At 38.1% G+C, this 15,704-nt stretch overlaps 1 protein-coding gene across 1 annotated transcript in view; it reads right to left on the bottom strand.

Moving 5' to 3' along the window:
- LOC113511901 (calcium uniporter protein, mitochondrial) overlaps positions 1-15,704 on the bottom strand; it is a 211,368-nt gene that overhangs the window by 27,281 nt on the left and 168,383 nt on the right. Inside the window, exons 3-4 of the mRNA XM_026895626.3 lie at positions 3,888-4,009; positions 910-1,065 (exon numbers count right to left, since the gene is read on the bottom strand). Of these exons, the coding sequence (XP_026751427.2) occupies positions 910-1,065; positions 3,888-4,009 (278 nt within the window). The remainder of the gene's footprint in view (positions 1-909; positions 1,066-3,887; positions 4,010-15,704) is intronic.

Below are 15,704 nucleotides of genomic sequence, written 5' to 3'. Positions count from 1 at the left end.
AGATTATTTATATGCATTACTTACAGCATACAAATAACAACAGATATGGATATATACACAAAAAAAGAAATAAAAGAATACATATAAAAAAAAAACAAAAGGAAAATATATGAAAGAAATAACTTAATTTTTCATTTCGTGAGTATGCCACAGTAATAGTAACACATATCTGCCTTAACCACTTCACGTAAGCCAACTTCGCTTTACTTAATAGCAAATTATTTTGTGGTCGTTAAGGCACCTTATTCATTTTGAAATAATTAAAGTAGCTCATTTAAATTAGTACTTTTTCATACAACTATTCTAAATTACAAACAAGCTGACAGCACACCTGGTAGAAAGTGGCACCCGTCGCCTATAGACATGAACAGTACCATGGGCATAACAGATCTGTATTATTTATTATAGTTATGTAGTATTTATGCATAGATAAATAGATAGCATGATTAAAATACGTCGATAAAATAATTACGATTCTTCTACTTTTAAAAAGCGCCAGCTTTTATGATTAAAGCCAATGCTTGTTCATTTTTAAATCTAATAATTTTAATACTAATTAAATTAATGTAATTATATTACGCTATATAGAATCAAATTATAATTTTATTTAAAACTCTTATAAGATACAAATACGACTATAGGTATTAACTGAATTGTCAAAATAAACTTAAATTCTGAATGTTACTAAGAACATTTTGATTTTAACTTAAATATTATTTTACCGATTCTTAAAATTCTCTCACCTATAGATAGCTCCTTCGTAATTAACATGTAATATGGACAGTTATTTTATTACAAAAAAAAAAAATAAAGATCGCTACAATATAAACAGAGCAGGACGAGTCACTAGTTAATGAAAATGTTAATGTCAAAGCAAAACTTGTAAATAATTTCTCAAAATGTACTGACCTGCGGTGGACTTTTCACATAGTACTCTGTATCGTTGATGATGAGCCGAAAGTCGTTCTCGAGTAGTGACTCGACCGTGTCGCTCGCTGCGATGCGCACGCGCTCGTCAGCTGCAAGCGCCGCTGCGCGCTCTACGCCGCGGTCTTCTAGCTTTACCTATAAGAAAGGATAGAAAATAAAAAAAAAAATGTATACATTCAATACACAGAGGAGGAGGGAATTACTAGCAATCTACATTGTTGAAAGCTGACAATTTACCCGTCAGTTCGACCTTTTTGGTGAATTCATCTTGTAACTTTACCTACATGAAACATGGATAGTCAAGTTTAGAAAATGATATTAATAAAATGGTAGCGTTTCGTAGTCCCATCGGAAATAATTTCTGTGATTATTTCTAGTGAATTCATTATAATGAATTCATTTCATTGTAACCTATCATACTTCATCGGTACTCAACCTGTGTATACCGACAGCGCAAGCGAGGTTACCATTCCATTACTATCGCTTAAAAAATACAATACAAAGTGTGATACAATCCGAAAACGGCCACATACATCCGACTTTCAGTTCCATAACGAAATTTGAAGTACGCCATCCTACGTCAAGATTCGAGCCACTATAAAAGACATAAACATCCTTTAAAACCTTTAGACAAATGTCATAACCCATTGGACTGGAATTGACCTACAGTCTCTCTGGAAAACCTGTCCTTAGTGGAACCATAGGTTATCCTTAACACCCGCTTCTACAATAATTAGATTAGTTTGAAAAAAATAAGACAAAAGAAAGAAAAGAGACCAACGATAAGTTAAGGGGAGTTAAGCTCGTGTGGAGAGTGTTCTGTAGGTTGATTATCTATGTCTAATAAGTTCTTTTAAATCTAACCTAAATTTGTATGCAGTAATAGTATAACAACTGCAATTGACATTCATACGTTTATATATATATATATATATATATATATATATATATATATATATATATATATATATATATATATATATGAGATTCTTACAACAAGCACTTTTATTTGATATGTCATACAATATAGTTTACAAAACTTTTTTCTAATTTACTAATTTACCCCCCATAAATAGCCCACTATTTAAAAATGAATTTATTTATATTGCGCGCCCGTCTTTGTACCTCCGACCTAAATATGTGTACCAAACAAAGCAATCGGTCCAGTCATTTCGCAGTAAATTATCTATGGTAGATAGACGGACAGACAGACACGCGAGTGGTCCTAAAAGGTTATCGTTTTTTTTTCCTTTTGAGACAAGGAACCCTAAAACGTTTAATAATTTATTAAAATGTACAAACACATAAGTACCCAGCAGTTTCTTTTATTGTCATATTAGGTATTGCTCGCGTGTTATTTCGTTGAAGGCCGAAAGCTAATGAACCTAAAAAATAAAAACGTACGACCGTAATCTGATGAACCTAAGTAATTGATATTTTTTTCTACCTATGAAGTAATTTTCGAGCAAATGAAAGAAATAATATTTAATCTCTCGCATAGAACACTTATTCATATTTCCAGCGAGTTTTTGCTTTAATTACTTAACTAAGAAGCGAGTGTCGAGATGAGAATAAATGATTCATCATTTCGCTTTGCCGAGATATCTCTTGGGCACGATGCTACCAATAAAAATAAAAAATGGGTTACACCGTATTATTATGCGATATCCAGAGATTTGACAAAAAATTCTCTACTTTCTTTTACTAATTATTTAAATTTTCCAACGGGCTTCATAAAAGGAAGAGGGGTCTAAGTTCGGTTGCATAAATCCGCTATTTATAAACCGATTTAGAAAATTCTTTTTTTATCTGATAGGATATCTTTACAGATTAGTAGTATTACATAGAAATTTTAATAAAAGTAGCTTTAATAAATTAGTTTTTATAGAAAAAATACAAATTTTACCACTATATATATGATTCTCTCTGAACTTTCCAGACACTTCATTTGACCAGAGGGAGACTTTGTAGAAAAGTCGTTTGCTTGGGCACCTCTGTCTTATTCGTGTTTCTACCGTGAAACAAATGTGTTTTCATGACTGTATTTCAATTTTAAAGGTGGGATATGGCAGAGAATTTACAGGGTACAGAGGAATAACACCCGAGTCCTCAGGAATGGCAACGCATGGGGAGTATCATGGGCGAAACAGTATACTCTGTTATGTTCATAGTACAGCTCATGTCTATAGGCGACGGTTACCACTTTCCATCAAGTGAGCCGTCAGCTTGTTTGCGTTTCTAAGTTGCATAAAAAAAAACATTAAATAGGTTAGTCAGAGTATATCAGTTATAACACGAACTGCAATAATATAAATAAGCTTATTTATTAATAATTAAATAATATTTTATTATATAAAATACCTTTATTTTGTTATTGATTGACAAAGAAACTCATTCTTATTAAAGTCACTTAACAGAACATGGGCGATTTTAAAAAGCCCCATTGAAATAGAATACACGGGTGACTCGTCATAAGAAAAGCAAAAACACCCAAAGGGCCGCAAAAGAATTCATCATCCTCATTTCATAAATTAACTTTCACTGTTGAACATCATCATCATGATCATATCAGCCGTTACATATCCACTGCTGATAGACCTTCCCCTTAAAAGGGATTTGCCAATACTTGCCACCCTTGGCAGGTGGGTTGGCAACCACAGTTAGGCTTGGGTGGTTTTTAAGAGGGACACTGCTGCCCATCCCTCGAGTATTTAGTTCTTTTAGTCCCCTCTTATGACAGCCACGGGAAAGGAAGGGGTGGCCCATTCTGTGCCTGGACCACACAGCTGTTGAACATGAGCCTTCCTAATAAACTGTTATAGGGAACAATTCTGAGCCACCTGTAGCCACTGCTTATGATTGCAGGAAGCAACATTTGAAGTCGTTACTCCATCTAATACAAAGGACCTCAGAACAGCTTTTGGGATATCCCAAACACTTAAGACGGTAAGACGTACCTGCTCCAACAAATCGCCTACAGTCTGCGAGACAGGACGCAGGGTGAACCGGCATCGTTCACGACGGGACGGCAACGGTACAGTGATCACCGGAAGCCCGCGTCGATACGTCACCGTCACCTCTGTAACAAAACAACATTAAATTTTAATGGTGTGGATTATTACCACTTGTTAAAAATACGAATTTATAATCATACTAGCATTTACCCGCGACTTTGTCCACGCGAACATGTACGATACATGCTTACTGACCGGGATAAAAATAACCTATATCCTACTTCGTTCCATACAGTACGTGTATACCAACATTCATAGTGATTGGTTAAGCCGTTAAAACGCTATAAGATAACAAACAAACAAATTCACTTTTATATTTATAATATTAGTAAGGATTGAATTTATATGGAATAAAATAAAATAAACTCGAATAAAATTTTAAAACCACCCAATAAAATAAAACATGTCACTATTGAGTAAACATTGGTTGCAGCCATAGACTATTAAAACATGATTCATCTACATCTATAATCTATTCCATAAAGTATGTAAATATCTGGGAAGTATTCGTATACTAATTTAATAAAATTATCGTCATCATTTCAGCCATTATCCGTCCACTGCTGGACATTAACCTCCCCCACAGACTGCCATAAAGAACGGTTCTAAACCACCTGCATCCATTGACTCCCTGCAATTCATTTCAGGTCGTCACTCCATCTAGTGGGGGGTATATATAATTTAATATAATAATTAAAACTAATTTAATTTAATATGAAATTTGTTGGCGATATAGAAAACTAGGAATATTAGAAACTATTGTACATACATTAAAAAAAACTTCAGATTGTATATATGTAAAAATTATAAACAATGAAAATAGATTGTATTTCAAAAGAGTATTCTGCCCGACATAGAAATTTCGAATCAATATTCATATGGTAAATATGTAGACCATCCCACTCAAATACGAATCCCAGTAATGAGGGTGCCGTCGTCAAGAACCTCAAATCGCTTACGACAAACGTATAAACCTTTGAATGACAGGCTTGACACATTTAAGATTATTTCCAAGGGGACTCTCAGATATGTATTTACCTACATAACCGAAAGCTCCACTCCTGATCCTGGAGTGGGCATCAGACGATTCTGAGGTGGGCACAGCCTACCTGACCTCCCTTAAATAAACCTCTAATGATAGGTGACGAAAACATTACGAGCCGGCGGCACAAGTGTTGGTACAAAATTATTTCGTTGCTTGAAACCACCTAATTGTGGATGCGCTCCACTTATGCGTTCAAGTATAATCAAGAACAGCGTTTGAATTATACTCGTAGCTGTTTTGCAGCGTTTTAAAACTAATATGTTTCAATTAAGATAAATGACTAGTGTAGTTTGTAAATTACTTAAAAAAAAAAGTCCTCGATTCATTTACTTTTTTTATTTATAATATCACCTCTACCTAAATTCTGAGGCAATTTTGATAATTTTTTTAATATAATTCTTTCTTGCAACCGAAAAAGTTGGGTATTCGTCCTATTAATAATTCTTACTTGCACTCATTTTAATTCTAATTTTGCATTCGATAAAGTTGGGTGTACGTCTTACATAAATTTTCTTATGATTGAAGTCACTCGATTATTTTAAGGAGCAAAATATTAAACCATTGAGTATAAAGTTTGTTAGGTTACAAAAAAATAAATTTCAACTTAAATCAAAATAAAGAATGGGTTAAATTGGAGGTTTCTGTGTTGTATGTGTATAATGTTTATCATATAGGTATTATTTTCCAAAATATAATCGTTTCCTCAAATTTTCAAAATAAAAAAAAACTGTTAACTTTAAAACAGCAGCAATTAAATCAATTATAATAAAATAAATTTGCTTTAAGTACATAAAATAAATATATTAATAAAGAGCTCTATGCATTTAATTGAATTCTGTTCTGTACTGTTCAGCCACCTGAAAGGACATTTTAAAATGAATTACCATGACATTATATTTGCATAATATTCATAAATTTAAACCTATACTAAACATGATACAGTTGAAGGCAATAAATCTGTCCAACGACTTAATTTAGAGACTTTACTCACAACAGTATAGAAAAAATACATTGTTATACTTTCAAGATAACTAATAGTTTGCTAGAAAGAGATACAAAATACAGTCTAAGTTAAAACCGTACTGCTGGTAGAGTCGTTTCAGTAAAAATATATTATGGTTATATTTGGCTTTCAAACTGGACTGTCAACTGAAAGCGCTGTTCTTTGTGTTAAGCATGCTATTAGATACTATACAAATCGAAAAACGCCAGTCCATGCATGCTTCCTCGACCTGTCGAGAGCTTTTGATCTGGTTTCTTATGACATCTTGTGGAAAAAGCTCGAAAATTTTCAATTACCATCAGAGCTCATAAATATCTGCAAATATTGGTATGGAAATCAGCTCAATAGCGTGCGATGGGCGGGGACTATGTCGCAGTCATACAGATTGGAGTGTGGCGTGAGGCAAGGAGGGTTGTCTTCACCGGTACTATTTAATCTGTATATTAATGACCTGATTGTTGCTTTGAGTGGTACCCGTGTCGGCTGTCACATAGACGGCATTAATGTTAATAATATAAGTTATGCCGATGACATGGTGCTGCTCAGCGCATCGACATGTGGGCTTAAAAAACTCGTGGCTATTTGCGAGTCATATGCTGCATGCCACGGACTGATATACAATGCTGTGAAAAGTGTGGTCATGGTCTTTGAGAGCAGAGGCAAAAACTCAATAGGCTTTCCAGATATTAAACTTAAGGGTATAGCGCTGAAGAGGGTGTATAAATTTAAATATTTAGGACATCAATTGGCCTCGGATCTCAAAGATGATGATGACATTGAACGGGAGCGGAGGGCGCTGGCGGTGAGGGCGAATATGATAGCACACAGGTTTGCGCGGTGCTCTAGACAAGTTAAAATTACGTTATTTAGATCACATTGCACATCTGTCTATGCATGCAACCTGTGGGCTGTATATACTCAAAAATCCTACAGCGACCTCCGTATCCAATATAATAACGCATTCAGGGTGTTGATGGGGCTGCCACGATTCTGCGGCGCGTCAGGGATGTTCGCCGAGCATCGTGTAGATTGTTTTTATGCCACGATGCGAAAAAGGTGTGCATCCCTGGTGCGCAGAGTACGTGCCAGCACCAACAGCATCCTGAGTATGATAGCAAGCAGGCTGGACTGTGTGTACGTTAATCACTGCTGCGCAATTTCCAATGGAATTGTGCAGCGGTGATATATATTCTGTATACTGCTTAATATATTGTATGTGTGTGTATGTGTATTGTGTATGTAAATTTACTAACATTAGTTTTAAGAATATTGTTACTAATAAATATTTAATGGACCAAAAAGTCTGAAATAAAAATTATTATTATTATTATTATTTTTAAATTTTACTAAAATTCTCATCTCCCCTCTTCAGGAGAGGAGATGGCAACTAACCCCCGGCAGAAGCACAGTCGGCCGGGGTTCAGGGCCCCAGGGAGAGAAACCGGCGTACAATGCGGGCAGAATCTAAGAGCACCGCTTTCTGCATCTTTCCCGGGAGTGAGCCGCCTCGGAATCCCAACCGTCTGAGATGTTGTTCCAGACTGGTTGGGATAAGACCGTTCACCGACATAACGATTGGGATGATTTCGGTAGATGTCACCCCCACATTTCGGTCACCTCGTGAGCCAGGTCGAGATATTTTCTCTTCTTCTCGGTTTCGGCTTTCACGAGGTTCTCGTCATGCGGTATGGTGACATCCACCAAAAACACCCTCGAAAGTGCCCGGTCCATCACCACGATATCAGGTTTGTTCGCAAGAACAGTCCTGTCCGTGATGATGGATCGGTCCCAGTAGAGCCTGACGCTGTCGCTTTCGAGGACCGGCTGTGGCTCGTACTTATAGTACGGCAACCTCTCATTCGCGAGGCCGTACTTCAGAGCTAGCTCTTGATGGAGTATTTTGGCTACCTGGTTGTGCCTGTGCAAGTACTCTGTGTTGGCAAGAGCTGAACAACCCGAAAGCACATGTCTGAGTGACTCTCCGGGATGGCGACATGCTCGACAGATGTCCTCAGTGCCATCCTTCAGAATGTGCTTTCGGTAATTGTTCGTCTTAACCACCTGATCCTGTATTGCACAGACAAAACCCTCGGTCTCTCCGAAGAGATCACCGAACTGTAGCCAGTGCACGGAGGTCTTCGTGTTTACGTACGGCCCGTGAAGGGCTTTGAAGAACCTTCCGTGCAACTCCTTCTCTTTCCATACGGCCTCCCGCTGAGAGGTACCCAAAACTTCGGGTTTTCGCCAGTCCTCTTTAGCCAGAGAAAGAGGGGTGAATCCTTTGTCACATTCTATGACCTCTCTATGCAAACCCTCGTCTCTTTTCTCCAGAAAATATGTCCTGAGGCTGTCAATCTCGCGGTTGTGCATGGTCTTAACGCTTAACAAGCCTCGACCACCAGCTTTCCGCGGGATATACAGCCTCATGACTGACGATTTCGGGTGATGCATTCTATGGAGGGTCATAGTTGTGCGGACTTTCCGATCCAGGGCTTCGAGTTCGGTTTGAGACCATCTGAGCACGCCAAAAGTGTAAAGGAGTACGGGTATGACCCAGCCGTTATAAGCTCGGATTTTATTGGCGCCCGACAAAGAACTTTTCAGTACTCTTGTAAGGCGCGCAAAAAATTCCTCGCGGACTGACTGTTTCATATCCGTCTCCTTCACACCGATGTTTTGTGACATGCCCAGATACCGGTATGTTTCAGCCTCGGAGAGGGTTTTAATATTAGAGGGATCTGTGGCGATCCCGTCAGTTTGAGTGACCCGTCCCCTCTGCACATGGAGGACCGCGCACTTGTCTATTCCGAGCGCCATCCTAATAGAGCTGCTATAATCGTTTACGATATTTAGCAGCTCCGTCAGGCGTTCGACGCTCGGAGCTAGCAGTTTCAAGTCATCCATGTACAGAAGGTGAGACACTCGTGTACCTCCTCTCCGATACTGAAATCCAGTCCCCGAATTCTCCAGTAAAGTACTGAGTGGATTCAGGGACAGGCAAAACCAAAGTGGACTCAAACAATCGCCCTGGAATATTCCCCTCTTTATCTCTATCCGGTCAGCGGTATCCGTCAATCGCTCGCCCTGGATAGTCAGGATCGTCGTCCACTGCCCCATGCATGCCTCCAAGAACACTCGAACTGTACCGTCGATCTTGTACAGCTCGAGTATCCCCCGAGCCATGAATGGGGCACGGAATCGAACGCCTTTTTATAATCTATCCAGGCGGCGGAGAAATTCCGACGGTTCCGCTTGACCACGTGGCCAGCGACAGCATCAATGAGGAGCAGCTCCTTCGATCCGCGGCTACCGCCCCTGCATCCGTTCTGAGCGCCAGATAGGATCTTATTCTCGTACACATGACGAGAGATCTTAGCGCTCAGAACGGATGTTAACGTCTTATATATTGTCGTAAGACAAGTGATGGGGCGATATTTAGATGGATCCGCGGTATCGTCCGTCTTAGGAGCTAAATGAGTGATCCCGGTTGTAAGGAAGTTCGGGAGCGTCCTGTTTTCGAGGGCACTCTGGAATTGCACGGCTAAGGTCGCATGGCTGGCCGAGAACGCCTTTAACCAGTAGTGCTGCAATCCGTCGATCCCCGGACTTTTCCAGTTCGGAGCCCGACGGATCGCGGCAACCACGTCTTCCTCCGTAATGGCAATGGCGTTCATCGGCGTTATTCGAGCACATGCTTCCTCAACATCGTGCATCCATGCGCCCTCCTCATGTTCCACAGGTTCAGACCACAGCTGTCTCCAGAAGGCGACGAAATTGGCTGTTTCGGGTCTTTGTCCTGTGGGCTGTAGTTTTGGGCGCTCCAAGTTCCTATAGAACTTCCGTTGATCACTCATAAAGAGGCGATTCTGTTGATACCTCTCAACCCTCTCAGAGTACCGTCGGAGTCGCTTCCCCCATGCAGCGATCTTCTGCTTCAGTTCATCTATGCGCTCCGTAAGTTTGTGCCCGAAGTCCGGCTGGAACAGACGTACCCCTGTCCCAGCAAAGGCCTCTTTTACGGAGCGCATAATTCTCGGGCGTGTGTTGCCCTCCCTGAAGCAGAGCAGTCTACCAATGAGGACTCTGGCCTGGGCGATCCGTCGTTCAATCCTTCTTTTCCAGGCTGGTTTCATATTATCCCTTTGGATATTACGTCCAGCCCGGGGCATTTTTGCGCCGGTATATCGGCATACTGCCAACGCAGCGCCAAACAGGATTGAACTCGTCTCTCCCAGGTCACCGCTGCCCTCAAGGTACTGAGGCAGCAGTCCATTTGTGGCCTCAATGGCATCCCGCGTCGCCACATTTGGATATATCCGGGGAAGCTTCGGTCTCTCTTCGAGGGGAGTTCTTCGGATCTCTAGAATCGCCTCCTCTAGTATGCTCCTCATATACTCTATATCCTGGGAAGTTGTTCCGTCCGCATCCGCTTCTGAAAGCGTTTCGGCAACCACCTCTACGCTAGGTAGCACGTCTGAGATTGGTTGCTCTACGGTCGCGGAGTTTGCTTCTGGAACAACTTCACTTCGCAATCGTTCGAGTTCGGTCGCGCTAAACATACCAGAGCGCTGTATGTACCGAACTCTGTCTGTCTTATTATTATTATTATATAATCGTTCGATGCATTATTGTCTAGATATAAAAAAAAAATAAAAAAAAAACAATTATAAAAAGTACGAATAGTATATTTTCGAAGACTAATCCGATTTCTGAAAGGACCAAATTCTAATTCAAATAATTTCTTTCATTGATGCATACGTTTTATACAAAATGAGTGCTTTATTTTTTATATATTCGTATATTATTTCAACAGACGCAATATTTTTATAAAAAAAATCTAAATTTATATATTATTTAGCCCATTTTTATATATTCTTAGTTAGAAATATCTATAGAAAATTTCATTCATACGAGTTGTTAGTCGCGTATGCTCTTTACATGCACCAGCCACCTGAACATTATGCGCCTACGCATCGAAGTACGTAAAACGGTAACGCCCGCGCATGCCTGAGAACCGTAATTGCCCTGTCACTTTCCTAATCATATTCTTATGTCCAGAGTTTCTCTCGATATGTGATTTATTGATAACTCTTTTACATGCAATATTTGTTTTATAATTATTTGTGTACTATCTATCACTATCTGTGAATAATCATAAAATACAGTCTTTTTTTAATAAAACAGAAAAAAACTAACTAGCTAAACTAGTTTTTACAAAGCTTGCCTTTGTAATGTACAAAGGCAAGCTTAAGTTTGTCTTGCTAGTAGTTAACTACTAACTACTGTATTCTACTATGATATAACTGTATATATTAGTTACTGTTAGTAAATAATAAAATATAAATAAATAAAATTAACAATTTTAATTTGTAATTCAGATACAAATGAATATAATGAAAGTGGTAACCAAGTGATACAATCCAAGTGATAGTAATGTACAAAACCGAGTAATTCCAACGTCATATTGACAATGGTAAGGTAAAGTACATGAATAGCCATTTTGGCTGATTTTAGTCAGAGTGGTTGGTAGTGATTTAGTCAAGTCACAAAATTGCTAACAATTTTTTTTTTTTAATTTTATTTATTGTTAAAAAATATGAAAAATTTACAAAGATGTGACATAAACATTCAATCATTTTGCGTTTTCGTTCCGTTTCGTTTTCAGCCATCAGCCGACTTCAAAAAGGAGACTTCTCAATTTGATTGTATTTTTCGTTAACTCATAACTTCGTCAGTTGTAAAACTGATTTAGATTTTTTTTTTATCTTAAAGGATATCCTTACAGACTGGTACCATAGAAATTTTATTAAAATCGATTCATCAGTTTAGTTTTTAACTCAACATAATTGATTTTGGCACAACTGAAGTCGGTTCTTTTGTGAAGCAATCCTATTAAATTTGTACTCCTATAAAATTCACTAAACGGTGTTTAATAGATTATGTATATAAATTTTTCCAACATCAATATTTTACTCTTCAGATCAGTACTAGTGAATTAACATAAAGTGTAATCTTACCGCGAGGCGACTAATGGAGGGTGAGGGATAGGCAACAGTGTCCCCTTTAAAACATCTCCAAAACCTAACTGCGATTACACATCCAACTGCCAAGCGTGGCAACTACTGGCAAAACCGGCAAAAAACCGGGACGCTCAAGTTCAGCAGTAGACAGTTAAAAACTGATATAATGATACTCTTACTGCATCTGGTTGGCTGGTAGAGATCTCTTACGAGGTCTGTCCGGAAAGTTCGTATAAAAGTGTTCTGGAATGCGAGAAAGAGTAGTGGGGAGGCCAGGTAAGCGCAGGACCCCTTCCTTATGTCCCTAACAATGCTTCAGTTCTGGTCTGACCGCCGTGCGGTGCGAACTGGCTTGTCACGCCATCTGTGAAGTTACCTCTTAACGAAACCCCGTCGGCATGGAGCCCGCTTCCGTTGAAGAGCAGCGCGTCGTAATCAAGTTTCTCTCGAAACTCGGCAAGAATGGCCGTGAAATTTTTGCCGATCTAATTCGATAAGACATCCGGGGAACCACGAACAAAAAAATCAAGAAAATCCCGCTCAAATGTCAAGACAATGTTGATTGTTTTTTTCGATGTTCGGGGGATTGTCCATCAAGAATTCGTCCCTCCAGGCCAGACAGTTGATGGAAAATTCTACGTCGATGTGCTCAGACGCCTCAAAGCTCGTGTGGCACGAGTTCGTCCAGAATTGGCGCGAGAGGGGCGTTGGATTCTTCACCACGACAATGCCCCTGCCCACACCTCTCTTGTTGTCCGTGAGTTTTTGAGTAAAAATTCCATTACGGTGACCGAACACCCCCCTATTCGCCGGATTTGGCCCCGTGTGACTTCTTCTTGTTCCCAAAAACCAAATTGGTACTTCGGGGGCGGCATTTGGGGGACATAAATGAGATAAAAAAAGCTACGACGGGGCAGCTGAGAAACCTACAACCAGAGGACTTTCAAGGAGCCTTCTCACAGTGGAAACGGCGTTGGCACAAGTGCATTATGTCACAGGGGGAGTACTTTGAAGGGGATAAAATTGATTTACCTGAATAATTGTAAAATAAAATTTTTAAAAAACTTTTATACGTACTTTCCGGACAAACCTCGTATAGAGATAATTCAACAAGTTCTAAAACCATTGTTTATATGTGCAATAAAATATATGAATATATTCATTCTGTGCCGAAAAAGAGCATGCGAGCAAGTTGATTGACAACAGAAATACGTGAGACAGATGTATACAAAGCAGACGACTTAATACAAAGTCACAGTCTGACAAAATATGGGCTTGTTAAGGGGAATAATGAAAATATTTGACACCAAAATACCCGGAACTGAAATATTGTTAGCGTAGGCAGATATAAAACAACCTTCCGCGGACGTGAGCAAATCTCCGAGCCCTTGTGTATTCATAGAGTTATCAGCCCGTCATGTTTATAAAGATTCCTGATCTAATGTCTACCTATAACATAGTAGGTGTTCATTTTTTTGATACATCCTCCTTAAAGGTATAATGTCATGTTTCCACAATATTTCACTTTACGCCAAGGTATTGGTTTTATTCAAATTCTGTATTTGTATAGGAATATTGTTCGGGTATACAAGATGTAACAGAAAGGCAATAACATCGAAATCTAGGGATCTTATTCATAAACATAGGCAAATTTCTTTAAGAATAATATTATATACGAACAATAAACAACCTTCTAGAAACCGTATGAGATTTACTATGAATGGTTAATGGTTCAACAAATAGTCGTGAAATTTAGTATACACGTGCTATTAACAATTGCTGTGATGCAGTGATAGTGGTAGCAAATAAGATCCCGGGTCTGATTCCCAATTGAAACGGGCTTTTTTGAATTGGCTTGAATGTGGGTGTTTTGAGTTGTACCCCTAAATATCTAGTATCAGGTTCGTCATAAACGGTATCATAACTGAGGCCTAACCCTTTCAGACCCAAGATTTTTTTTTCTTTCAGATTAAATATATTTTCGTGTTTTGGAGCCAAGCCATCTTGTTGGCACGCATGAGACTACTGCACCACCTAATTGCTAAAATGATTTCTTATTGGCTGGTTTAGAATCTCACTATCATGATATTTCAGCTTCGTGCGTAAAAATAAATTGCGCGCGATTTTAGAATTTTTTAAAATTACAACTCACGCCCGTATCGTTCAGGTCTGAAAGGGCTAAGTAGATGATGTAATTGTACAGCACTTATTTGTAATACTATTTTGGAAGGAGAAGAACCTAGGCTACTAATCTGATCCCGATCTATGTTTTAAATCATTCTAGTTGAGGGCCTACTCCGTGTGTCAGTATATAAAATAATACAGTATACATGAATCAGTATATAAATTCTATTCGAATCTATTTAGTAGTTTTTTTTTTTTTGCATGAAAGAATAATGAACATTCATCCATACGTACATCCTTATTAACTTTCGCATTTGTTATAGTAGTAGGATTAATAAGGAAAGACATACTTGAATCTTGAATGGGTTTCATAAAATTCGGGGTGATTGAAGAAAAACTTCAAAGCCTAAACTTTATATTACGTATTTTTTAAAGTGCTGATTTAATTTATTTTAAGTGATATTAAACTTTTGATAGTAGCGACATACAAATTACTTGTAAAGCACTTGTTAAACGATAATTTCAATTCGATTCATTATCATATTCATGAGTACCGTTGCGTAAGAACTTCGAATAGCGTGCAAGTCAGCAACAATGTCGATTTGCGATAAAAGCCCTTATACTCCCCTTAGCAATCTCCTTCGACATCAGATGCCATTTTGGGAAAGATAGCTACTTTATTTTGCTTACACTAAACTAAATAAATTCACTTTGTGTGGTCCCGCAGCGTAGAATCGACCACCCTTTCTTTTCCTGTGGGTATAGTAAGAGGCGACTAAAAGGACTTACATAATTATCTCTTGCTTGATGAGTATCCCTCTATTTAGCATTTATGTCTTATTTAGGACGGATAAGGATATAGATTACTTTTATTCTGGTAAATTAATTTTTAATTAAGTCTAAATTAAGTTGACACTATTCATTAGTGTCAGGACAAATATTAGTATGTGTAATAAAAAACTGTACCGAAACCGTTTCAATGCGTTAGATAAAAAGTTTTTGTAAATTGTAATAGTTATACAGAATGTTATTTAGAATAATTTGTAATTAAATATTCTTTTTATTCTTCTTTCACTTCGTTTTTTCCCATCTTTTGTAATTATACGATGACATTCGTTTCAGTAAAATGTATCACTGTATATATTAAAAATTCTTGTTCATCACACAAAAACCCATTAAAATCTTTTTTTTTTTAAGTTTGGTGATAACATGTGGCTTAAAATTTAGATCAGTCTTTACTAAAGGAAAATATCATATTCCCAAGAGAATATACAAAGACTGGTTCGAGGAAAAATTGCGTTGGAAATTGGTAATCAGTAGTTGGGTGTTTTAGCTTGGTAATATGTTTCCGCGGGATAATTTATGAAGCGAGATGAAGCCTTTGAATGAGATAGTCAAATATCATAAATAAAATAATAAACTGACTTATAATATTTTACTTAAATGTAAAAGTTTATAACTATTGTATTTTTAGGGATTTGTTGCTGAAACATGCACAAATATGGGCACCTTTACCAAAGGAAGATGGAACAACAATTGCCTGCATAAATGGCGGTAATAACATCAGC

This window comes from Galleria mellonella, unplaced genomic scaffold (assembly GCF_026898425.1).
Source record: "Galleria mellonella isolate WM207_F2 unplaced genomic scaffold, CSIRO_AGI_GalMel_v1 utg213, whole genome shotgun sequence".
NCBI lineage: Eukaryota > Metazoa > Arthropoda > Insecta > Lepidoptera > Pyralidae > Galleria > Galleria mellonella.
This window is presented reverse-complemented; position numbering and strand designations above follow the sequence as displayed.